The 27,500-nt window shown below is 33.6% G+C and overlaps 1 protein-coding gene across 4 annotated transcripts in view; it reads left to right on the plus strand.

The window, feature by feature from the left end:
* The first annotated feature begins 3,274 nt into the window (after positions 1-3,274).
* The window catches only part of si:ch211-243g18.2 (uncharacterized protein LOC559906 homolog), a 39,842-nt gene continuing 15,616 nt past the window's right edge, over positions 3,275-27,500 (plus strand). The window contains exons 1-6 of one of the 4 annotated variants that reach the window (XM_061907313.1): positions 3,275-5,073; positions 5,217-5,354; positions 20,662-20,782; positions 22,891-23,161; positions 24,769-24,894; positions 24,960-25,042. In XM_061907313.1, the coding sequence (XP_061763297.1) occupies positions 4,856-5,073; positions 5,217-5,354; positions 20,662-20,782; positions 22,891-23,161; positions 24,769-24,894; positions 24,960-25,042 (957 nt within the window). In that variant the 5' untranslated portion in view covers positions 3,275-4,855. Of the gene's footprint in view, positions 5,074-5,216; positions 5,355-20,626; positions 20,783-22,890; positions 23,162-24,768; positions 24,895-24,959; positions 25,043-27,500 lie in introns of those variants that run through there. The other 3 variants (XM_061907314.1, XM_061907311.1, XM_061907312.1) reach the window with 3 other exon arrangements.

Consider the following 27,500-nt stretch of genomic DNA (forward strand, 5'->3'; position numbering starts at 1 on the left):
CAAATATGACAGGAGTGCTCTGTATTTGTTTCTTTAAGGTCTTACTGCAAAAGTGACAGTCAAAGATCTTCTAAATGACAGGAGCATTCTGTTGTTTTTCATGATTAACCGCAGAAATACTAGTCAAAGATCCTCTATAAGACAGGAGCATTCTGTTGTTTTTCGGGACTTGCTACAAAAACCCTAATCAAAGATCCTTAGATATGACAGGAGTGTTTTGTTGTTTTTAAGGACTTAATGCAAAAAATATAGTCAAAGATCATAGATAAGACAAGAACACTTTGATGTTTTCAAAACCTACAGAAACACGTATGACAGGTGTGTTCTATTGTTTTTAACGATTTATTTAAAATAATATTAGTCAAAGATCCTCTCTATGAGGGAAGCACTTGTCTATTTTTAAGGATCTGCTACAAAAACACTAATCAAAGATCCTCAAACACGACAGGAGCGTTCTGTTGTTTTTAATGCACTGCTGCGTAAATGCCAGTCAAAGATCCTCTATGAAACAGGAGCACTGGTGTTTTTGCCGGACCTACTTCATGCTCACTGGCAGTGTTTTTAAGACCCGGTGCAAAAATACATAGTCAAAGATCCTCAAATATGACGGGAGTGCTCTGTATTTTTTTTCTTCAAGGTCTTACTGCAAAAGTGACAGTCGAAGATCTTCTATATGACAGGAGCATTCTGTTGTTTTTCATGATTAACCGCAGAAATACTAGTCAAAGATCCTCTATAAGACAGGAGCATTCTGTTGTTTTTCCGGACTTGCTACAAAAACCCTAATCTCAGATCCTTAGATATGACAGGAGTGTTTTGTTGTTTTTAAGGACTTAATGCAAAAAATATAGCCAAAGATCATTGATAAGACAAGAACACTTTGATGTTTTCAAAACCTACAGAAACACTTATGACAGGTGTGTTCTATTGTTTTTAACGATTTATTTAAAAGAATATTAGTCAAAGATCCTCTCTATGACGGAAGCACTTGTCTATTTTTAAGGATCTGCTACAAAAACACTAATCAAAGATCCTCAAATACGACAGGAGCGTTCTGTTGTTTTTAATGCACTGCTGCATAAATGCCAGTCAAAGATCCTCTATAAAACAGGAGCACTGGTGTTTTTGCCGGACCTACTTCATGCCGACTGGCAGTGTTTTTAAGACCCAGTGCAAAAATACATAGTCAAAGATCCTCAAATATGACGGGAGTGCTCTGTATTTGTTTCTTTAAGGTCTTACTGCAAAAGTGACAGTCAAAGATCTTCTAAATGACAGGAGCATTCTGTTGTTTTTCATGATTAACCGCAGAAATACTAGTCAAAGATCTTCTATAAGACAGGAGCATTCTGTTGTTTTTCGGGACTTGCTACAAAAACCCTAATCAAAGATCCTTAGATATGACAGGAGTGTTTTGTTGTTTTTAAGGACCTAATGCAAAAAAATATAGTCAAAGATCATAGATAAGACAAGAACACTTTGATGTTTTCGAAACCTACAGAAACACGTATGACAGGTGTGTTCTATTGTTTTTAACGATTTATTTAAAAGAATATTAGTCAAAGATCCTCTCTATGACGGAAGCACTTGTCTATTTTTAAGGATCTGCTACAAAAACACTAATCAAAGATCCTCAAATACGACAGGAGCGTTCTGTTGTTTTTAATGCACTGCTGCATAAATGCTAGTCAAAGATCCTCTATAAAACAGGTGCACTGGTGTTTTTGCCGGACCTACTTCATGCCGATGATAGTCAAAGATCCTCAAATATGACAGGAGCGCTGTCACTAACAAAGATCCTCTATTGGTTACAACATAACCACTCTGCTGTTTTAGGGCTTTTTGCAAAAAATACATAGTCAAAGATTATTTGTATAACAAAAATCTTTATTTTTTGTTGTTTTTGTTTTATAACTTTCTGCATAAATGCTAATCAAAGATCCTCAAATATTACAAGCATGTTAGGCTTTTTTTTAAGGCCCTGCAACAAAAACAGTAATCAAAGATCCTCAAATATAACAGGAGTGTTCTGCTGATTTTAAGGTCCAAGTGCAAACATATATAGTCAAAGATCCTTTATATTAAAGAAGCGCTGTGGTGTTTTTCCAGGACTTAATAGCCATTTGTCTAAAACGTCTTCATAAAAATGGATTCTTTAAAACAAAAGACTTTAAATTATCTTCATAAAAAAATATTCTTCTCCTAAAAAAATGGTTAAATACATCAAAAATGTATTCTTTGAAAATAAAAAGACTTTAAACGTCTTCTTAAAAATGTATTCTTCCAAAAAACCCTTAAAAAGTCTTCATAAAAAATGTATTCTTTCAAAAAAAAACTCCTTAAAATGTCTTCATAGAAATGTATTCTTCTAAAAAAAAAATGTCTAAAAACGTCTCCAGGAAAATCGATTCTGCAAAAAAGGCTTAAACTTCCATATGAAAATTGATTCATAAAAAAATAGTCTAAGAATGTCTTCATAAAAATGGATAAAACATTTTTCAAATGCCTTAATACATTTTTAAAAAATGTATTCTTAAAAATAAATGCTTTAAAATGTCATCATGAAAATGGATTCTTCTTCTAAAAAATGTCTAAAAACCTCTTCATAAAAAGTTATTCTGCAATAAAAGGCTTAAATTTCCTTAAAAAAATGTATTATTAAAAAAAAATCCCTTAAAACCCATTCATTTTAACGTCTTCATAAAAATTTATTTTTCAAAAAAGTTTAAAAACATCTTCATAAAAATTGATTTTTCAATTTAAAAAAGTTTTAAAAAGTCTTTCTAAAAATCTATTTTTCTTCTCAAATGAAAAATATTTAAATACGTCTTCATAAAAAATGGATTCTTTCAAAAAATAAAAAAGCCTTAAAATGTCCTCATAGAAATGTATTGTTCTTCTAAAAAAAGGTCTAAAACGTCTTTGTAAAAATGTGTTCTGCAAAAAAGACTAAAACTTCCTTCTAACAATTGATTCTTCCAAAAAAGTCTAAAAATGTCTTCATAAAAATAGATTGAAGATTTTTTTAAATGCCTTAAAACATCTTCAAAAATGTATTCTTCAAAAAAATGTTTTAAAACGTCATAAAAATAGATTTTTCTCCTAAATTTTTTTCCAAAAACATCTTCATAAAAAATTAATTCTAAGTAAAAAGCTTCAAACTTCCTTATAAAAATAGATTTTTTTTAAAAAATCCCTTAAAATGTCTTCATAAAAATGTATTTTTCCAAAAAGTCGAAAAACGTCTGCATAATGGATTTTTCCAATTAAAAAAAAGTCTTAGTCTTTATAAAAAATTATTCTCCTTCTAAAGAAATGGTTAAATACATCAAAAATGTATTCTTTAAAAAAAAAAGACTTTAAACGTCTTCTTAAAAATGTATTCTTCCAAAAAACCCTTAAAAAGGCTACATAAAAAATGTATTCTTTCAAAAAAAACTCCTTAAAACGTCTTCATAGAAATGTATTGTTCTAAAAAAAAAATGTCTAAAAACGTCTCCAGGAAAATCGATTCTGCAAAAAAGGCTTAAACTTCCATATGAAAATTGATTAATAAAAAATAGTCTAAGAATGTCTTCATAAAAATGGATAAAACATTTTTCAAATGCCTTAAAACATCTTTAAAAAATGTATTCTTAAAAAAAATGCTTTAAAATGTCATCATGAAAATGGATTCTTCTTCTAAAAAAATGTCTAAAAACCTCTTCATAAAAAGTTATTCTGCAAAAAGGCTTAAACTTCCTTAAAAAAATTGATTATTAAAAAAGTCCCTTAAAACCCATTCATTTTAACGTCTTCATAAAAATGTATTTTTCAAAAGAGTTTAACATCTTCATAAAAATGGATTTTTCCAATTTAAAAAAGTTTTAAAAAGTCTTTCTAAAAATCTATTTTTCTTCTCAAATGAAAAATATTTAAATACGTCTTCATAAAAAATGGATTCTTTCAAAAAAGAAAAAAGCCTTAAAATGTCCTCATAGAAATGTATTGTTCTTCTAAAAAATAAAAAGTCTAAAACGTCTTTGTAAAAATGTGTTCTGCAAAAAAGGCTAAAACTTCCTTATAACAATTAATTCTTCCAAAAAAGTCTAAAAATGTCTTCATAAAAATAGATTGAAGATTTTTTTAAATGCCTTAAAACATCTTCAAAAATGTATTCTTCAAAAAAATGTTTTAAAACGTCATAAAAATAGATTTTTCTTCCAAAAGTTTTTTCCAAAACCATCTTCATAAAAATTAATTCTGCGTAAAAAGCTTCAAACTTCCTTATAAAAATAGATTATTTAAAAAAATCCCTTAAAATGTCTTCATAAAAATGTATTTTTCAAAAAAGTCGAAAAACGTCTGCATAATGGATTCTTCCAATTAAAAAAAAAAGTCTTAATCTTTATAAAAAAATATTCTCCTTCTAAAAAAACGTTTAAATACCTTTTCATAAAACATGTATTCTTTAAAAAAAAAAAGGAAAATGCTGTATTCTTTTTGTAAAATGTTTTTTTTCTAAAAACGTCTTCTTAAAGACTTATTCTGCAAAAAAGGCTTAAACTTCCTTATAAAAATGTATTCTTCCGAAAAAAAAGTTTAAAAATTATTAAAATGCTTTCAGAATGCTTTAAAATTGTCTGTAAATAAAATAGACTTTTCTAAAAAAAAAAAAAAAAAAAAAGTCTTTTTTTTAAAACGTCTTCAAAAGAATTTAATCCTAAAAAAGAAAAAAAAAAAGCCTGGAAACTTCTTCCTAAAAATTTTTGATTTGGAACGGGGAAGAAAAAAAAGAATGGCGGGTTGGAATGCGAATGACGTAATCGTGACGTTGGGCACTTCATGAACGATGCGGTGAGCAGGGTGCGTGGGCATGCTGACGTCATCGCCAGGACCACCCCCAACGCAGCAGATGTGCAACGAAGGCCATTGCGTAATCGCTCTCACCTGCGCCTCGTCCCCGCAGGCCGCCCAAGCCCCGCCCACCTCAGCCAGGAGTGACATCACCCTCCTAAGCCCCTCCCCTCCAGCTGCTGTTCGCTCCTCTTTGCCACCCAGAGAGCCGCACGTGCGTGACAGGTGCGTGTCAAGGTGGGCCAACACACACACACACATTCCACGCAGCGCGTGTTTTCTTTGGCAATTGCGACAGGAGTGTTTTGACAGGCGTGTAATGATGTTATTGCCGCGACGTGGACTGACGTGCGCGTGTCAGCTGCAGTCTTCTTTCAAAGGTCGTCGTGCGAGGCGAGGATCTTTGACGGAGACGAGGCGATCTTTGACTCACTTGCTGTCAAGGATGACGAGATGATCTTTGGCCGCCATCAGGGACGCCACGTGCGGGGGAGATTGGCGGCCACACGGGGGTCAAGGTGGGGTGACCGGCCAGCAGAGGGCGCTGTTCTGCATGTGCTTTATTGTGAAGAATGTATACACCACACTTGAAGTAGCATTCAACAAAATATTTTATCAAAAAATAATGAAAAAACTGAAAAAAAAAAATATCACAACGTGAGTAATGTAAAACTTAAATAAATCAATATTCAATCGAACAAAATATCTGGATGTAAAACAAAGTATTTGAATATATTTTGGAATCAAAAAACGGAAAAAAAAAATCAATCACAACATGAGTGATATCAATCAATCAATCAATGTTTACTTATATAGCCCTAAATCACTAGTGTCTCAAAGGGCTGCACAAACCACTACGACATCCTCGGTAGGCCCACATAAGGGCAAGGAAAACTCACACCCAGTGGGACATCGGTGACAATGATGACTATGAGAACCTTGGAGAGGAGGAAAGCAATGGATGTCGAGCGGGTCTAACATGATACTGTGAGAGTTCAATCCATAATGGATCCAACACAGTCGCGAGAGTCCAGTCCAAAGCGGATCCGACACAGCAGCGAGAGTCCCGTTCATAGCGGAGCCAGCAGGTGACCATCCCAAGCGGAGGCAGATCGGCAGCGCAGAGACGTCCCCAGCCGATACACAGGCAAGCAGTACATGGCCACCGGATCGGACCGGACCCCCTCCACAAGGGAGAGTGGGACATAGAAGAAAAAAAAAAGAAACGGCAGATCAACTGGTCTAAAAAGGGAGTCTATTTAAAGGCTAGAGTATACAAATGAGTTTTAAATAAAAGAATGAAAAGACTATAAATCAGACAGTATCGGCAAATACACCATGCTTACATCATTTCAAGTAAATCAATATACAAATAAACAAAAAAAAATCTAAATGTTGAACAAAATACGAAATTAAATTAATGAGTTGTACTTGTATAGCGCTTTTCTACCTTCAAGGTACTCAAAGCGCTTTGACACTACTTCCACATTTACCCATTCATTCACACACTGATGGAGGGAGCTGCCATGCAAGGCGCCAACCAGCACCCATCAGGAGCAAGGGTGTAGTGTCTTGCTCAGGACACAACGGACGTTACGAGGTTGGTACTAGGTGGGAATTGAACCAGGGACGCTCGGGTTGCGCACGGCCACTCCCCACTGCGCCACGCCGGCAAATTATATATAAAAATGTACATTTTTCCCCAAAAACATAAAATAACTACCATAAAACAAAACAATAATTAAAAAAATACTACATATTTCACCACCAAGGACACTGTACTTAAAATATAATCCGAATTATATAAATATTAGGGCTGGGCAACGATTAAAAATTTTAATCGAAGTTAATTGCACTATATCTCCGATTAATCCCGATTAACTGCATTGTATACGCAAAGCCCAATAATGAATTCAAAAGTAGTGTGTAGTGCACCTTTATTGGAATATTCTCCCACATGAACAAAAGCGCCAAAACATTTAAACAATTTAAATCAGTCCTTGTTAAACAGTAGCAGTTAAATAGCATATTTTATGAAAAATCAACTCAAAAAATGTAAATACAAACATTTAAGCTTATTGCCACTGCCAGGGTATTTAAGTTATCCTGTTTGTTATGGAAAATAAATATAATCTACATACAAATCTCTGAGCCACAATCATAACATCCGAACAGGCAATTTCTGAGGTGACAGCAGAAACTTTTTTTTTTATCAGGAATCTTATGTTTAAAAAACCTATATTATAGGTAGTGGGCTGTTTTAGGGAATTTTTGATCAAATTATCCGTAGTAGCAATATTAATAATGTTGTGTTTATTCTGCGTAGTGCACTTAAAATAATTATGACCATATCTAGGAATTGATATGATGGGAATTTTCCGATCGTTTGCTTGGTGCTCTGATAAACTGAACGCATATACATGGTACTATATTGTGATGTTATGAGCCAGGGAAAAAAGAACTACCCTACCCAGCATGCAACAGGAGTGACGAGCATGCCTGGTAGCCCGGTACAGGTTTTGTCGCCATGACGGCATCTTGTATGTTGTGATATGCACGCTCTGAAAGCCAACTTTAAGAACTCAGCCAATACGCCTCGTCTGCATTATTCATAAATAGACAGACAACACAAATACTCCGCTGCTTCACAGGCCGCTGGATGTAGCCGGCAAAGTATTCCCGGTCTAGCAAGCACGCGTCATTCAGTCCAAAACGGCCCGATCTATCCACATTCAGAATTGTCTGGCGGTCGTAAGAGATCCCGGAGTGACCACGCTGTAAGCCAGCCATGAAATTTGCAGAATTGTCCGGTATTTTTGCCAAATGTTCCATCTTTACCAAGAGCCCCTTTCTTGTTAAGAAAAGGCGTTAACAAAATAAAAGCATGTAAACAACATACGCAAACGTGCAATAAAATAATTGTCGGCGTTAATAGATTGATGAGTTAACTCATAATTAACGCACTAATTTGCCCACCCCTAATAAATATACAATCATGGAAAAAAAAAATCTAAAAAGTATATCGAAATGTATTTTTGAAAAGAGTAACGGAAAAAAATTAAATCGTTAAACGACTAACATAAAATGACATCATGACAAAACAGTAAACAAAGCAGTACCGTTGGGACTTAACATGTAATATTCACTACATTGATGTGCAATTAAAAAAATGAACAAAAAAATCGGTTTAGATGAAAAAAAAGGGAGAAATATTTAAAAAAGAAAATTCTATATAAGATAAAATAATAACATACAATAAAATGAGGAAGAGGCAATAAATAACACAGCAGCACCAAGGACACTGTACTTATTATACAACATTCACTGAATCAATATACAATTAAAACAATCAACTCGAAGTCTCAAACACAGTATAAAAATTTTTTTTAGATATATTTCTGAAAAAGCAATTTGTGATGTTAAATAAAATAAAATAGACAGGAAGTGGACATGAAAATATTCATCTTGCAGACAGGAAGTGGACATTTTCATCTTGCAGACAAAACCAATCAATCAATCAATGTTTATTTATATAGCCCCAAATCACAAATGTCTCAAAGGACTGCACAAATCATTACGACTACAACATCCTTGGAAGAACCCACAAAAGGGCAAGGAAAACTCACACCCAGTGGGCAGGGAGAATTCACATCCAGTGGGACGCCAGTGACAATGCTGACTATGAGAAACCTTGGAGAGGACCTCAGATGTGGGCAACCCCCCCCCGCACCCCCCCACCCCCCTATAGTACCATGTATATGATGCGTTCAGTTTATTAAAAGTGTGACAACAGGAAGTGGACATGAAACTATATTCATCATGCAAACAAAAGTGTGAGGACTAAGCAAACAGGAAGTGGGCAAATTCATCTTGCAGACAAAATTGTGAGGACAGGAAGTGGAGATGAAAATATTCATTTTGCAGACAAAAGTGTGAGGACTAAGCAAACAGGAAGTGGACATGAACATTTTCATTTTGCAGACAAAAGTGTGAGGACAGGAAGTGGAGATGAAAATATTAATTTTGCAGACAATAGTAGGAGGACTAAGCAAACAGGAAGTGGACATGAAAGTATTCATCTGTAGACAAAAGTGTGAGGACAGGAAGTGGACATGAAAACATTCATTTTGCAGACAAAAGTGTGAGGACAGGAAGTGGAGATGAAAATATTCATTTTGCTGACAAAAGTGTGAGGACTAAGCAAACAGGAAGTGGACATGAAAGTATTCATGTTGTAGACAAAAGTGTGAGGACAGGAAGTGGACATGAAAATATTAATTTTGCAGACAAAAGTGTGAGGACTAAATATTATAAACTTATCACTTTCCTCGGGCACTGTTCCCCTAGCATTCAAAAAAGCGGTTATTCATCCTCTTCTTAAAAGACCTAACCTCGATCCTGACCTCATGGTAAACTACCGACCGGTGTCTCACCTTCCCTTTATTTCGAAAATCCTCGAAAAAATTGTTGCGGAGCAGTTAAATGAACACTTAGCGTCTAACAATCTATGTGAAACCTTTCAATCCGGTTTCAGGGCAAATCACTCGACGGAGACAGCCCTCGCAAAAATGACTAATGATCTATTGCTAACGATGGATTCTGATGCGTCATCTATGTTGCTGCTCCTCGATCTTAGCGCTGCTTTCGATACCGTCGATCATAATATTTTATTAGAACGTATCAAAACACGAATTGGTATGTCAGACTCAGCCCTGTCTTGGTTTAACTCTTATCTTACTGATAGGATGCAGTGTGTCTCCCATAACAATGTGACCTCGGACTACGTTAAGGTAACGTGTGGAGTTCCCCAGGGTTCGGTCCTTGGCCCTGCACTCTTCAGCATCTACATGCTGCCGCTAGGTGACATCATACGCAAATACGGTGTTAGCTTTCACTGTTATGCTGATGACACCCAACTCTACATGCCCCTAAAGCTGACCAACACGCCGGATTGTAGTCAGCTGGAGGCGTGTCTTAATGAAATTAAACAATGGATGTCCGCTAACTTTTTGCAACTCAACACCAAAAAAACGGAAATGCTGATTATCGGTCCTGCTAGACACCGAACTCTATTTAATAATACAACTCTAACATTTGACAACCAAACAATTAAACAAGGCGACACGGTAAAGAATCTGGGTATTATCTTCGACCCAACTCTCTCCTTTGAGGCACACATTAAAAGCGTTACTAAAACGGCCTTCTTTCCTCTCCGTAATATCGCTAAAATTCGCTCCATTCTGTCCACTAAAGACGCTGAGATCATTATCCATGCGTTTGTTACGTCTCGCCTCGACTACTGTAACGTATTATTTTCGGGTCTCCCCATGTCTAGCATTAAAAGATTACAGTTGGTACAAAATGCGGCTGCTAGACTTTTGACAAGAACAAGAAAGTTTGATCACATTACGCCTGTACTGGCTCACCTGCACTGGCTTCCTGTGCACTTAAGATGTGACTTTAAGGTTTTACTACTTACGTATAAAATACTACACGGTCTAGCTCCATCCTATCTTGCCGATTGTATTGTACCATATGTCCCGGCAAGAAATCTGCGTTCAAAGGACTCCGGCTTGTTAGTGATTCCCAAAGCCCAAAAAAAGTCTGCGGGCTATAGAGCGTTTTCCGTTCGGGCTCCAGTACTCTGGAATGCCCTCCCGGTAACAGTTCGAGATGCCACCTCAGTAGAAGCATTTAAGTCTCACCTTAAAACTCATTTGTATACTCTAGCCTTTAAATAGACTCCCTTTTTAGACCAGTTGATCTGCTGTTTCTTTTCTTTTTCTTCTATGTCCCACTCTCCCCTGTGGAGGGGGTCCGGTCCGATCCGGTGGCCATGTACTGCTTGCCTGTGTATCGGCTGGGGACATCTCTGCGCTGCTGATCCGCCTCGACATCTCTGCGCTGCTGATCCGCCTCCGCTTGGGATGGTTTCCTGCTGGCTCCGCTGTGAACGGGACTCTCGCTGCTGAGTTGGACCCGCTTTGGACTGGACTCTCGCGACTGTGTTGGATCCATTGTGGATTGAACTTTCACAGTATCATGTTAGACCCGCTCGACATCCATTGCTTTCCTCCTCTCTAAGGTTCTCATAATCATTATTGTCACAGACGTCCCACTGGATCATTATTGTCACCGATGTCCCACTGGGTGTGAGTTTTCCCTGCCCTTATGTGGGCCTACCGAGGATGTCGTGGTGGTTTGTGCAGCCCTTTGAGACACTAGTGATTTAGGGCTATATAAGTAAACATTGATTGATTGATTGAGGACTAAGAAAACCGGAAGTGGACATATTCATCTTGCAGACAAAAGTGTGAGGACTAAGCAAACAGGAAGTGGACATGAAAATATTCATCTTGCAGACAAAAGTGTGAGGACTAAGCAAACAGGATGTGGACATGAAAGTATTCATTTTGCAGACAAAAGTGTGAGGACAGGAAGTGGAGATGAAAATATTCATTGTGTTGACAAAAGTGTGAGGACTAATCTAACAGGAAGTGGAGATGAAATTTTTCATTTTTCAGACAAAAGTGTGAGGACAGGAAGTGGACATGGAAATATTCATCTGTAGACAGAAGTGTGAGGACAGGAAGTGGACATGAAAATATTCATTATGCAGACAAAAGTGTGAGGACTAAGCAAACAGGAAGTGGACATTGAAATATTCATCTGTAGACAAAAGTGTGAGGACAGGAAGTGGAGATGAAAGTATTCATTTTGCAAAATAAAGTGTGAGGACTAAGCAAACCGGAAGTTGACATATTCATTTTGCAGACAAAAGTGTGAGGACAGGAAGTGGACATGAAAATATTAATTTTGCAGACAGAAGTGTGAGGACTAATCTAACAGGAAGTGGACATGAAAATATTTTGGAGACAAAAGTGTGAGGACTAAGCAAACAGGAAGTGGACATGAAAGTATTCATCTGTAGACAAAAGTTTGAGGACAGGAAGTGGACATGAAAATATTCATTTTGGAGACAAAAGTGTGAGGACTAAGCAAACAGGAAGTGGACATGAAAGTATTCATCTGCAGACAAAAGTGTGAGGACAGGAAGTGGACATGAAAATATTCATTTTGCAGACAAAAGTGTGAGGACTAAGCAAACCGGAAGTGGACATATTCATCTTACAGACAAAAGTGTGAGGACAGGAAGTGGACATGAAAATATTCATTTTGCAGACAAAAGTGTGAGGACTAAGCAAACAGGAAGTGGACATGAAAGTATTCATTTTGCAGACAAAAGTGTGAGGACAGGAAGTGGAGATGAAAATATTCATTTTGCAGACAAAAGTGTGAGGACTAAGCAAACAGGAAGTGGACATGAAAGTATTCATTTTGCAGACAAAAGTGTGAGGACAGGAAGTGGACAAGAAAATATTCATTTTGCAGACAAAAGTGTGCGGACTAAGCAAACAGGAAGTGGACATGGAAATATTCATCTGTAGACAAAAGTGTGAGGACAGGAAGTGGACATGAAAATATTCATTTTTCAGACAAAAGTGCTAATTGTGGTATTTGGGTCTCCACGGAGGACTGGAAGGTCCTCTTCAGACCCCCCCCCCCCCCCCCCCCGCCCCTCCCCCACTTTGAACGCTCGCCATTAGGCTGGCTTTCTTGGCCGCCCTCTTCTCTCCCACAATGCATTGCCAGCCAATCAGCTGAGTGAGGAGCGGCCTAAATGCAGGCTTGCAGGAGACGTGTTGTAATTGAAACTTCTGCCAGGAGATTGGCAGCCGTGAGTGGCCGGCAGAGAAGCGGCGCTAATGAATAGAAGGCTGATTGCAGGATCCCCCAAGATGCAAATTACTCTTCCTGCCACCCCTGACGACCCACAATTACCGGGAGGGGAAGGGTGGGGGGGAGAAAGGGGGGGGGGACCCGACGCCGCCTCGTGCATATTCATCGCTCGCGTCGGCCATCTTGACTCGCTAACTTCCTGCAGCTCGCGACGTCCTGGTAAACATGGAGTCTTCCAGCAAACAAATGCCTTCAAACGCCATCAAAACAATGGATTCTTCAAAAAGATGTAGTCTTAAAACGTCTTTTTAATAAAGGACTCTACAAAAGAAATGGCAAAAATTGATTCTTCAAAAAAATGGCCTTAAAACGTTTTCATAGAAAAGTCTTATTCTTCTTCAAAAAATGTCTTAAAACATCTTTATAAAAATTGATTATTTTTCAAAAAAAATATGCCTTAAAATGTCCTCATAAAAATTGATTCTTCCAAAAACAGTCTTAAAACATTTTTTATAAAGATTGATTCCTCCCAAAAAATGCCTTAAAACCTCTTCATGAAAATTGATTGTTCTTCTCAAAATGCTTTAAAAGTTCTTCTTGAAAATTAATTCTTCAAAATAGCCTTAAAATAAATTAATTTTTCTTCTTGAAAAATGTTCTAAAACGTCTTCATGAAAAAAATATTCTTCTCAAAATGAGTCTGAAAACGTCTTCATATAAATTGATTCCTTCAACAACAACAAATACATTAAAATGTCTTCATTAAAATGGATATTCTTCTAAAAAAAAATAGTATAAATATATTTTCATAAAAATGTATTCCTAAAAAATTATTCTTCAAAGAAAATTTTAAAAATGGCCTTCAAACGCCATCAAAACAATGGATTCTTCAAAAAGAAGTAGTCTTAAAATGTCTTTTTAATAAAGGACCCTACAAAAGAAATGGCAAAAATAGTCTTCCTTAAAATTGATTCTTCAAAAAAAATAATGGCCTTAAAACGTTTACATAAATAAGTCTTATTCTTCTTCAAAAAATGTCTTAAAACATCTTCATAAAAATTGATTATTTTTCTAAAAAAAATATGCCTTAAAACGTCCTCATAAAAATAGATTCTTCCAAAAATAGTCTTAAAACATTTTTTATAAAGATTGATTCCTCCAAAAAAATGCCTTAAAACCTCTTAATAAAAATTGATTGTTCTTCTCAAAATGCTTTAAAAGTTCTTCTTGAAAATTGATTCTTCAAAAATAGCCTTAAAATAAATGGATTTTTCTTCTTGAAAAATGTTCTAAAACGTCTTCATAAAAAAAAATATTCTTCTCGAAAATTAGTCTGAAAACGTCTTCATATAAATTGATTCCTTCAACAACAACAAATAAATTAAAACGTCTTCATTAAAATGGATATTCTTCTAAAAAAAAATAATCTAAATATATTTTCATAAAAATGTATTCCTAAAAAATAATTCTTCAAAGAAAATGTAAAAAATGGCCTTCAAACACCATCAAAACAATGGATTCTTCAAAAAGAAGTAGTCTTAAAACGTCTTTTTAAAAAAGGACTCGACAAAAGAAATGGCAAAAATAGTCTTCCTTAAAATTGATTCTTCAAAAAAATGGCCTTAAAACGTTTTCATAGAAAAGTCTTATTCTTCTTCAAAAAATGTCTTGAAACATCTTTATAAAAATTGATTATTTTTCAAAAAAAAATATGCCTTAAAACGTCCTCATAAAAATAGATTCTTCCAAAAATAGTCTTAAAACATTTTTTATAAAGATTGATTCCTCCCAAAAAAAATGCCTTAAAACCTCTTCATGAAAATTGATTGTTCTTCTCAAAATGCTTTAAAAGTTCTTCTTGAAAATTGATTCTTCAAAATAGCCTTAAAATAAATGGATTTTTCTTCTTGAAAAATGTTCTAAAACGTCTTCATGAAAAAAATATTCTTCTCAAAACGAGTCTGAAAACGTCTTCATATAAATTGATTCCTTCAACAACAACAAATACATTAAAATGTCTTCATTAAAATGGATATTCTTCTAAAAAAAATTGTCTAAATATATTTTCATAAAAATGTATTCCTAAAAAAATAATTCTTCAAAGAAAATAAAAAAAAATGGCCTTCAAACGCCATCAAAACAATGGATTCTTCAAAAAGAAGTAGTCTTAAAACGTCTTTTTAAAAAAGGACTCGACAAAAGAAATGGCAAAAATAGTTTTCCTTAAAATGGATTCTTCAAAAAAATGGCCTTAAAACGTTTTCATAAATAAGTCTTATTCTTCTTCAAAAAATGTCTTAAAACATCTTTATAAAAATGGATTATTTTTCTAAAAAAAATATGCCTTAAAAAGTCCTCATAAGAATAGATTCTTCCAAAAATAGTCTTAAAACATTTTTTATAAAGATTGATTCCTCCAAAAAAAATGCCTTAAAACCTCTTCATGAAAATTGATTGTTCTTCTTAAAATGCTTTAAAAGTTCTTCTTGAAAATTGATTCTTCAAAATAGCCTTAAAATAAATGGATTTTTCTTCTTGAAAAATATTCTAAAACGTCTTCATAAAAAAAATTATTCTTCTCAAAATGAGTCTGAAAACGTCTTCATATAAATTGATTCCTTCAACAACAACAAATAAATTAAAATGTCTTCGTTAAAATGGATATTCTTCTAAAAAAAAAAAAAAGTCTAAATATATTGTCATAAAAATGTATTCCTAAAAAATAATGCTTCAAAGAAAATTTTAAAAATGGCCTTCAAACACCATCAAAACAATTGACTCTTCAAATGAAGTAGTCTTAAAACGTCTTTTTAAAAAAGGACTCAACAAAAGAAATGGCAAAAATAGTCTTCCTTAAAATTGATTCTTCAAAAAAATGGCCTTAAAACATTTTCATAGAAAAGTCTTATTCTTTTTCAAAAAATGTCTTAAAACATCTTTTAAAAAATTGATTATTTATAAAAAAAATATATGCCTTAAAACGTCCTCATAAAAATAGATTCTTCCAAAAATAGTCTTAAAACATTTTTTATAAAGATTGATTCCTCCCAAAAAATGCCTTAAAACCTCTTAATGAAAATTGATAGTTCTTCTCAAAATGCTTTAAAAGCTCTTCTTGAAAATTGTTTCTTCAAAATAGCCTTAAAATAAATGGATTTTTCTTCTTGAAAAATGTTCTAAAACGTCTTCATAAAGAAAATATTCTTCTCAAAATTAGTCTGAAAACGTCTTCATATAAATTGATTCCTTCAACAACAACAAATAAATTAAAATGTCTTCATTAAAATATTTGTTTACCATATATGACCATTTTTGACCTTTTTTGACACCTTTTGACCAATTTGTTACTATTTTTCCCATTTTTGACCTTTTTTTTACTCATTTTGACAATTGTTGACCTATTTTTAAAATCTTTTTTTAACCCATTTTCACCATTTTTGCCCCATTTTTTTTACCATGTTTGACCCATTTTTGACCATTCTTGACAATTTTTGACCATGTTTAACACATGTTTTACCCATTTTTGACCATTTGTGACCAATTCTGACCATTTTTTTCAATTATGCCCATTTTTTTGACCATATTTGCCCATTTTTCCCATTTTGACCTTTTTTGACACCTTTTGACCAATTTGTTACTATTTTTCCCATTTTTTACCTTTTTTTTTTACTAATTTTGACAATTGTTGACCTATTTTTTAAATCTTTTTTTAACCCATTTTGACCATTTTTGACCCATTGTTTACCATGTTTGACCCATTTTTGACCATTCTTGACCATGTTTAGCACATTTTTTTACCCATTTTGAACTTTTGTGACCAATTTTGACAATTTTTGTCAATTATGCCCATTTTTGCCAAAATTATTTTTTTACCATGTTTGACCATTTTTGCCCTTTCTTGACATTTTTTGACGCCTTTTGACCAATTTGTGACAATTTTTCCCAATTTTTACAATTTTTTTTACCAATTTTGACAATTGTTGACCTATTTTCAAATCTTTTTTTAACCCATTTTGACCATTTTTTACCCATTGTTTACCATGTTTGACCAATTTTTGACCATTCTTGACCATTTTTGACCACATTTAACACATTTTGACCAATTTTTGACCATTTGTGACCAATTTTTTTTAACCATATTTGACCAGTTTTTGCCCATGATCGACATTTTTTGACACCTTTTGACCAATTTGTGACAATTTTTCCCATTTTTGAAATTTTTTACTCGTTTTGACAATTGTTGAATTATTTTTAAATCTTTTTTCTACCAATTTTGACCCATTGTTTACCTTGTTTGACCCATTGTTGACCATTTTTGACCTATTCCACAATTTTTGACCTGCATGTTATACCATGTTTGACCATTTTTTAACCAATTTTGACAATTTTTAACCCATTTTTGACCATTTGTGACCAATTTTAGAATTTTTTTGCCAATTATGCCCATTTTTGACAATTTGTTTTACCATATTTGACCATTTTTGACAATTTTCAAAAATGTTTGACACCTTTTGACCAATTTGTGACAATTTTTCCCATTTTTGAAATTTTTTTACTCATTTTGACAAATGTTGAGCTATTTTTTAAATCTTTTCTTTACCCATTTTGACCAATTTTAACCCATTCTTTACCATGCTCGACCCACTTTTGGCCATTCTTGATCATTTTTGAAAATGTTGACAATTTTTCATCAATTTCTTACCATTTTTGACCCATTATTATTTTTTTTTTTTACCATTTTTGAACATTTTTGACCTATGTTTGACCATTTCACATACAACAATGTAATAGATGTCATATATCACATACAACAATGTCATAGATGTTATATTTCACGCTGGCATTGCCATGTTAGCCACAAGCTAACATCAGATCATGTTAGCTTATCATATTTGTTGAAAAATGAAGTTGATGATCAAACTCTAACATCTGAAGGAGGGAGTGGGGGTAAAAGGCTTCACAACACATAATAAAACAGAAGCTGTTAAATATTTTAGCGTACAACAAGGTAGCATAGCTATGTGAGCTACATGCTAACATTACATTTTAGCGGTGACATGGTGCTAGGTTAGCATGTTCACAGAAGAAAAAGAACATGATCAAGCTGACTGACATCCCGACCAAGCCTTCATTTAGTCTTTCACGAGTAAAAAAAAAAGCGAGCATATTCCTTTGGTTTGTGGCAGGAAGTGCGAGGCAGGCGGAGGAGATCAAACAGGAAGTAATCACTTGAGCAGCCATTTTGTGTCTTTGTTGACCCGATCCAAGCGGCGACTTGGCCTCGGTGTCAGGCCGCGTGCGCCGTCACATGATCGCTTGTGACAGGGGTCAGCGGGGGTCAAGTGGGGTCGCGGCCAGCATCCTGACGTCCTGCTCCTTTAATCACTCCTTTGTTTATACAACCGCCAAAGTCCTGCAGGAAGCCGGCGCTCAGTGCTGGACTTCACTCGTGTTCATTTCATCACGGACATGATGTTTTACTCACTTTGTGGATTCTCTTGTCGTGTTCCGATACTATAGAAGAATAATTTAATAAGCAACATTTTATTATTTTGATATAATAATATAAATATTGTATCTTATTTAGATGAATGTTTACTTTAGATTATATATATATATATATATGTATCTTTAAGATTTTTATACGATTCATATAATAATATAAATATTGTATACTATTTTCTATAACATATACTTGTTTTTAAATACATTTTAATTTACGTTTTATCTTTATATTGTTTTAATTTTTTTTATAGTAATATAAATATTGTACACTTTTTTATATAATACATACGTGTTTTAATACATGTAACTTTATATCGTGTATATATATATATATATATATATTTATATGTATATATATATATTTATATGTTTATATATATATATATATATATATATATATATGTATATATATATATAATTATATAATATACAAATATTTTTTATATAAATAACATAATATAAATATTGTATAGTATTCTATGTAACATACTTTTTCAAATAAATTTAACTTAATATTTTATTGTTATATTGTTATTTTAATATATATATATATATATATATATATATATATTACATATGTATATATTCATATATATTATGCATACATGTGTGTACAGATATATACACACACACATACATATATATATACATACATACATAATATATATATATATATACAAATGTGTGTGTGTGTGTGTATAATTATATGTTTGTATTGTAATATAATAATATGAATATTGTATCTTATTTAACATAATATACACCCATATAAGAACATTTAAGTTTATATCGTATTTGTATATATATATATATATATATATATATATATATATATATATATATATACATATATATACATATAATATATATTATTTATACCATTTATATAATAATATAAATATTGAAATTTATTTTTTATAATACGTACTTATATTAATGTTAACATTTTTTAAATTACTAATATTCATCTATTTTTACCGCTTGACCAGCTGAATAAATATTGTATTGTAATTAATACAGTATAGAATATACGGATCTAAATAAATGTGATTTTATTTTTTGTATAAAGAATACAATTATGTAATATTGTATCTTATTTCATTTAATGTATTATTTAATAGTTGTTTGAATATTATTTAAATACATATACTTTTATTTATTATTTTAAAGAATGTTTTTTGTATCAACATATTACTACGTATATTGTGTCCTACTCTTTTATTTTATTTTATTTTATACCTTTTTATAAATTAACTGTATATTTTATTTGTTTTAATATATGTTGTTTTCTATATTATTAATGTAATTATATAAATATTGTATTTTTTTTTTATAATACAAACGTATCAAAATAAATGTAACTGTATTTAATATTTATATTGCATTATTAATGTAATATCAGGTCAAGTTTCCAGTGTTGCTTGTTGCTGTCCTCATGTGGCCAGTAGTAGTAACTGTAAGTGTTGCCTGTACTTCCCCTAAATTACCACACGGGGGAGGCAGAGATATACATATTCCTATAAAAGCCATCATAGTGGGGGAGTTCCAAAGCACATTTTTCAACCAAACCGCCAACAAAACATTCCGCTTATTCATGACATTTATTTTATATGTCCAAAATTGTCTTCTGTTTGTTGCCAATCATCAAATAGTCCCCCGAAAAGTAAAATAATACTGGAGTGAGTGCTGCTGTCGCATTTAGGATCTTTGGCTGTGTTTTTTTTTTTTTTTCCTGCTAGAGCTTCCTAAGTAGAAATGGAGTTAATAATACATCATCACTCTCTAAGTTCTTTAATATTTTAGTAGTTCACCTTTCGGCAGAGGCTCACACACACACATATATATATATTTATATATATATATATATATATACACATATATACACACACACACACACACACATATATATATATATATACACATATATATATATATATATATACACATATATATATATATATATATACACATATATATATATATATACACACACACACACACACACACACACACACACATATATATACACACACACACACACACATATATACATATATACATATATACACACACATACATATATATATATATATATATATATATATATATATATGTATATGTGTGTGTGTATAAAATGAAACATTGTTTAATTGATTTTTAAAAGTTATGAATTGATTTAAAATTGGGATGAATTGGGATTCATGATTTTAAATCGATTCATAATTTTAAAAAATCGATACTATATATATATATATATATATTTTTTTTAATAAAAATATTAAGGAACTCTCCTGACGGAATAATTAAAGTACTATCTAATCTAATCTAATCTAATATATATATGTATATATATATATATATTTATATAATACATATATATAGTCTTAATAAGAAATATATTTAATATATTAAATAAAAATATCAATAAAAAAACAAATATATATATACATGTATGTATAAACATATACATATTTATAAACCTAAATAGTGTGTGTGTATACATGTATATATATATATATATATATATATATAATATTGTCAACAGGTTTATAAATGCAACAGGCCTTTGCAAACCCTCAGGCTCCGCCCACTTCCTGCCCACCTGAATAAAAGCTCACCTTGCAGCTTCAGCAGCACAAAGTCTGCTCTGCTGTCCCACAAGTCATCCTCACCTTTGACCTCTCCACTCCAGACAACCTCGGTAAGTTTTATCATCGTCTCTTTCTTTCCGGAACCTTCCGTCAGCTACTTTTTCTTTGGTGATACACGGTAATTCCCAGCATGCACCTTGCCTGTCAATCATAACTCATGCCATCATGTTCCCACGCCAACAAGGAGCGTCTGTCCTCCTCCTCGCTCTTCTGGGGCCGCCAGGTGAGGATCAGGTGACTAATCCACCTCTAGAACCAGGGACAAAACCCCTCTGACACACACACACACACACACACACACACACACACACACACACACACACACACACACACACACACGCATAAAGAGCCACTGTCCCGTACAGGAAGTAAAGTGACACCTGCAAAGGTCAAAAAGGAAGAGAAAGACAATTCCTCTGTAAAGCTTTTATTTTGTAAATGTAAATGTAAATGACTTCACAGGGCACAATTATATAATATTTATGTTTCTTTACACATAAAATTTTTACACCATTTTTTTACACAAATATTTTTAACACCATTATTTTTTTACACTGAATGTTTAACACAAAAAATTTGAACACCATTTTTTTACACAACATTTTCACACCATTATTTTAACGATTTTTTTTTATGTACTGAATGTTTAAAACCATTATTTTACAGTTATTTTTTTTAACTCAAAACATTTTTAACACCATTTTTTTACAAAAATTTTTTACACTGAAAATTTTACACAGAAAATTTTTACACCATTTTTCTACAATTATTTTTTCACCATTTTCTTTACACAAAAAAATTGAACACCATTTTTTTACACAGCATTTTAAACACTGTTATTTTAACACTGTATTTTTTTACACTGAATGTGTTACAATTACTTTTTTACACTGAAATTTTTACACCAAAAATTTGAACACCATTTTTTTACACTAAACAATTCAACACAACTTTTTTTTCATAGAAATTTTTACACCAAAAATCTGAACACCATTTTTTTACACTAAACAATTCAACACAATTTTGTTTTCCTTTTTTTTCATTGAATTTTTTACACAAAACAATTCAACACCATTTTGTGTTACAGTTTTTTTTTAAGTTGATATTTTTACATAAAAAATTTGACCATCGTATTCTTACAATTACATTTTTTACACTGAAATTTTTACCCCCCAAAAATTTGAACACCATTTTTTTACACAACATTTCAACACCATTATTTTTAACAATATGTTTTTTTATACTGAATGTTCAACACAAATTTTTTTACAGTTAATTTTTTTTACACAAAACAATTTTCAACAGCGTTTTTTTACAATATTTTTTTACACTAAACAATTCAACACAATTTTTTTTTACTTTTTTTTTCATTGACATTTTTACACAAAAAAATTGAACACCATTTTTTTACACAAAACAATTCAACACCATTTTGTGTTACAATTTTTTTTTATGTTGAAATTTTTACATAAAAAAATTGACCATCGTATTTTTACAATTACATTTTTTACACTGAAATTTTTACCCCAAAAAATTTGAACACCATTTTTTTACACAAAATTTCAACACCATTATTTTAACAATGTGTTTTTTAATACTGAATGTTCAACACAAATTTTTTTTACAGTTAATTTTTTTTACACAAAACATTTTTCAACACCGTTTTTTTACAATATTTTTTTACACTGAAATTTTCACACAGAGAATTTTAACACCATTTTTTTACAATTATCTTCTTACACCAAAAATTTGAACACCATATTTTTTACACAAAAAATTTTGACACCATCTTTTTTAAACAGCATTTTTAACACTATTTTTTTAACACTGTATTTTTTTTCACTGAATTTTTAATGCCATTATTTTTTATCACCGTTGTGTGTAAAAAAAAACAAAACACAAAACATAAAACGACAGCAGGATTCTGCCAGTTTTTAAACTGCGGACATTTTAGTTTTGTATACTTTCTGAACACATCTTGACGTTGGCATATGTAAAGTGTCGGCCAGAGGAATGCCATTCTGTCATTAAAAAGTGAGGCGACATACTCCTTAAGAGTTGTGCTCCACGCGGGAATACAGATCTTTGCTGGAGGGTTCTCAAGTCCTCACTTCAGCTAAAATATTCATAGCCATCTATGTTGCTGTGTGCCCCCCAGACCCGTCATGGCCTCCAGCTTGTCCCTGCGGGGTTTCTCCGTCAGCCGCCAGCCGTCTTTCTCCTGCCGCTCCCTGATGGACACGGGCCACTCCCCCTCCCGCTCCCGCGCCTCCGTCTCCTTCTCCACCGCCGGCCCGTCGGCCCGCTCGGCCTCCGTCGGCCACGACCTCAACGGCCCGGCTGCTCTCCAGCTCAACGGGCTGCACGGCAGCGACGGGAAGGAGGCCATGCAGAGCCTGAACAGCCGCCTGGCCAAGTACCTGGACAAGGTCAGACCAGGAACTCTCAGTCTATAGACATTATTTAATTATTAATTACGCTTTTTTTTTTTTTAAACCTTTTTATTTATTTAAATTATTTACTTGTTTATTTGCTTGTTTTTTACGTATTTGTTTATTCAATTAATTAATTAACTAATTGTTTTACTTATTTATTTATTTTATTTATTTCGTCATTTATTTACTTAATGTTTCACTTATTTACTTATTTTCATATGTATGTATTTATTTAATTGATTTACTTATTTATGGACTTGTTTAATTGATTTACTTATTTATTTATTTAATTAATGACTTATTTTTTGCGTATTTATTTATTTATTTAATTTATTGTTATTTATTTATTTGCTAATTTTTTGTACTTATTTATTTAATTAATTAATAAACTTATTTTTTTACTTAATTATTTGTTTAATTCATTTAATCATTTATTTACTTATTGCTTAACTTATATATTTACTTATTTTTGTTTGTATTTATTTATTTTATTTATTTCGTCGTTTATTTACTTATTGTTTCACTTATTGACTTATTTTCAGATGTATGTATTTATTTAATTGATTTACTTTTTTATCTACTTGTTTAATTGATTTACTTATTTATTTATTTAATTCATTGATTTGTTTTTTGCGTATTTATTTATTTAATTTATTGTTATTTATTTATTTGCTAATTTTTTGTACTTATTCATTTATTTAATTAATTAATAAACTTATTTTTTTACTTAATTATTTATTTAATTTATTTAATCATTTATTTACTTATTGTTTAACTTATATATTTACTTATTTTTGTTTGTATTTATTTATTTGATGTATTTCATCATTTATTTACTTATTGTTTCACTTATTTACTTATTTTCATATGTATGTATTTATTTAATTTATTTACTTATTTATTTAGTTGTTTAATTGATTTACTTATTTATTCATTTAATTCATTTACTTATTTTTTGCGTATTTATTTATTTATTTAATTTATTGTTATTTATTTATTTGCAAATTTTTTGTACTTATTCATTTATTTCATTAATTAATAAACTTATTTTTTTTACTTCATTATTTATTTAATTTATTTAATCATTTATTTACTTATTGTTTAACTTATTTATTTACTTATTTTTGTTTGTATTTATTTATTTATATATTTGCTCATTTATTCATTTAATTTAACTACGTATTTTTTACGTATTTATTTATTTACTTATTCATATATTTACTTATTGTTTACTTATTCATTTAATGTATTTAATTATTTATTCATTTATTTACTTAGTTTATTATTTTTATTTATTTAATTAATGTATTTATTTGTTTACTTATTTTGTACTTATTTATTCATTTATTTACTTATTTATGAACTAAATGATTTATTTAATTGAATTATTTATTTATTCATTTAAGGGTAAGTTATTTAATTAGCCAGATTTAAACGTAAAAAGTAAATGTATTTTGTAAAAAACAAACAAAGAAAAAGTAGTAATATTCCATGAGTGTAAAAGTCTGCTCTGTATGACATATAAATATTGGCTGCTCTGTATGCTATATAAACAGCAGGAAGTTAGCATGAAGGCTAACAGTCCACACCTGCGTCTTCAGGTGCACACGCTGGAGCGCTCCAACGCCGACTTAGAGTCCAAGATCCAGCAGCAGATGTTGGCGCGCGTCCCCAAGGGCCACGACCTGGACTCCATGATGGTTCAGGCTCATGCGGTAGAGCAAGAGGTAACAGCACAGGAAGTTGGTGCTGACACTTCCTGTCTGCTCACAACACCGCTAATGTGTGTCAGGTGAGGAAGAAGACCTTGGACAACGCCCGTCTGATGTTGGAGATGGACAACGCCAAGCTGGCGGCCGACGACTTCAGAGTCAAGTGGGTGTCCAAGTCCAAGTCTAAGTCTAAGTGTGTCAAGAACAGTTCCTGGGTTCAGAATCAAGAGGATGTGTCAGGAACAGTTCCTCGGTTCAGGATCAAGTGGGTGTGTAGGGAACAATTCCTGGGTTCAGAATAAAGGGGGTTTGTCAGGAACATTTCCTAGGTTTAGGATCAAGGGTTGTGTCAGGAACAGTTCCTGGGTTCAGAATCGAGTGGGTGTGTCAGGAACAGTTCCGAGGTTCAGGATCAAGCGGGTGTGTCAGAAACAGTTCCTGGGTTCGGAATCAAGGGGGTGTGTCAGGAACAGTTCCTGGGTTCGGAATCAAGGGGGTGTGTCAGGAACAGTTCCTGGGTTCGGAATCAAGTGGTTGTGTCAGGAACCGTTCCTGTGTTCAGAATCAAGTAGGTGTGTCAGGAGCAGTTCCCCGGTTCAGGATCAAGTGGGTGTGTTGGGAACAGTTCCTGGGTTCAGAATCAAGTGGGCGTATCAGGAACAGTTCCTGGGTTCAGAATAAAGGGGTGTGGGGGGTGTCAGGAACAGTTCCTGGGTTTGGAACCAAGTGGGTGTGTCAAGAACAATTCCTGGGTTCAAAACCAAGTTGGTGTGTCAGGATTAGTGCCCGGGTTCAGAATCAAGTCAGTGTGTCAGGAACAGTTTCTGGGTTCACAACCAAATGGGTGGGTCAGGAACAATTTCTGGGTTCACAACCAAGTCGGTGTGTGAGGAACAGTTCCTGGGTTTGGAACCAAGTGGGTGTGTTAGGAACAGTTTCTGGGTTCAGAACCAAATGGGTGTGTCAGGAAAAGTTCCTGGCTTCAGAATCAAGTCGGTGTGTTAGGAACAGTTCCTGGGTTTGGAACCAAGTGGGTGTGTCAGGAACAGTTTCTGGGTTCAGAACCAAATTGGTGTGTCAGGAAAAGTTCCGGGTTTCAGAAACAAGTGGGTGTGTCAGGAGCAGTTCCCCGGTTCAGGATCAAGTGGGTGTGTTGGGAACAGTTCCTGGGTTCAGAATCAAGTGGGCGTATCAGGAACAGTTCCTGGGTTCAGAATAAAGGGGGCTGGGGGGTGTCAGGAACAGTTCCTGGGTTTGGAACCAAGTGGGTGTGTCAAGAACAGTTCCTGGGTTCAAAACCAAGTTGGTGTGTCAGGAACAGTGCCCGGGTTCAGAATCAAGTCAGTGTGTCAGGAACAGTTTCTGGGTTCACAACCAAATGGATGGGTCAGGAACAATTTTTGGGTTCAGAACCAAGTCGGTGTGTGAGGAACAGTTCCTGTGTTTGGAACCAAGTGGGTGTGTTAGGAACAGTATCTGGGTTCAGAACCAAATGGGTGTGTCAGGAAAAGTTCCTGGCTTCAGAATCAAGTCGGTGTGTTAGGAACAGTTCCTGGGTTTGGAACTAAGTGGGTGTGTCAGGAACAGTTTCTGGGTTCAGAACCAAATTGGTGTGTCAGGAAAAGTTCTGGGGTTCAGAAACAAGTGGGTGTGTCAGGAGCAGTTCCCCGGTTCAGGATCAAGTGGGTGTATCAGGAACAGTTCCTGGGTTCAGAATAAAGAGGGTCGGGGGGGGGGGGGGGGGGGGTCAGGAACAGTTCCTGGGCGTGGAACCAAGTGGGTGTGTCAAGAACAGTTCCTGGGTTCAAAACCAAGTTGGTGTGTCAGGAACAGTGCCCGGGTTCAGAATCAAGTCAGTGTGTCAGGAACAGTTTCTGGGTTCACAACCAAATGGGTGGGTCAGGAACAATTTATGGGTTCAGAACCAAGTCGGTGTGTTAGGAACAGTTCCTGGGTTTGGAACCAAGTGGGTGTGTTAGGAACAGTTTCTGGGTTCAGAACCAAATGGGTGTGTCAGGAAAAGTTCCTGGCTTCAGAATCAAGTCGGTGTGTTAGGAACAGTTCCTGGGTTTGGAACCAAATGGGTGTGTCAGGAACAGTTTCTGGGTTCAGAACCAAATTGGTGTGTCAGGAAAAGTTCTGGGGTTCAGAAACAAGTGGGTGTGTCAGGAGCAGTTCCCCGGTTCAGGATCAAGTGGGTGTATCAGGAACAGTTCCTGGGTTCAGAATAAAGAGGGTCGGGGGGGGTCAGGAACAGTTCCTGGGCGTGGAACCAAGTGGGTGTGTCAAGAACAGTTCCTGGGTTCAAAACCAAGTTGGTGTGTCAGGAACAGTGCCCGGGTTCAGAATCAAGTCAGTGTGTCAGGAACAGTTTCTGGGTTCACAACCAAATGGGTGGGTCAGGAACAATTTATGGGTTCAGAACCAAGTCGGTGTGTTAGGAACAGTTCCTGGGTTTGGAACCAAGTGGGTGTGTTAGGAACAGTTTCTGGGTTCAGAACCAAATGGTTGTGTCAGGAAAAGTTCCTGGCTTCAGAATCAAGTCGGTGTGTTAGGAACAGTTCCTGGGTTTGGAACCAAGTGGGTGTGTCAAGAACAGTTTCTGGGTTCAGAACCAAATT

Source organism: Nerophis ophidion, linkage group LG08 (genome assembly GCF_033978795.1).
Source record: "Nerophis ophidion isolate RoL-2023_Sa linkage group LG08, RoL_Noph_v1.0, whole genome shotgun sequence".
Classification (NCBI taxonomy): Eukaryota; Metazoa; Chordata; class Actinopteri; order Syngnathiformes; family Syngnathidae; genus Nerophis; species Nerophis ophidion.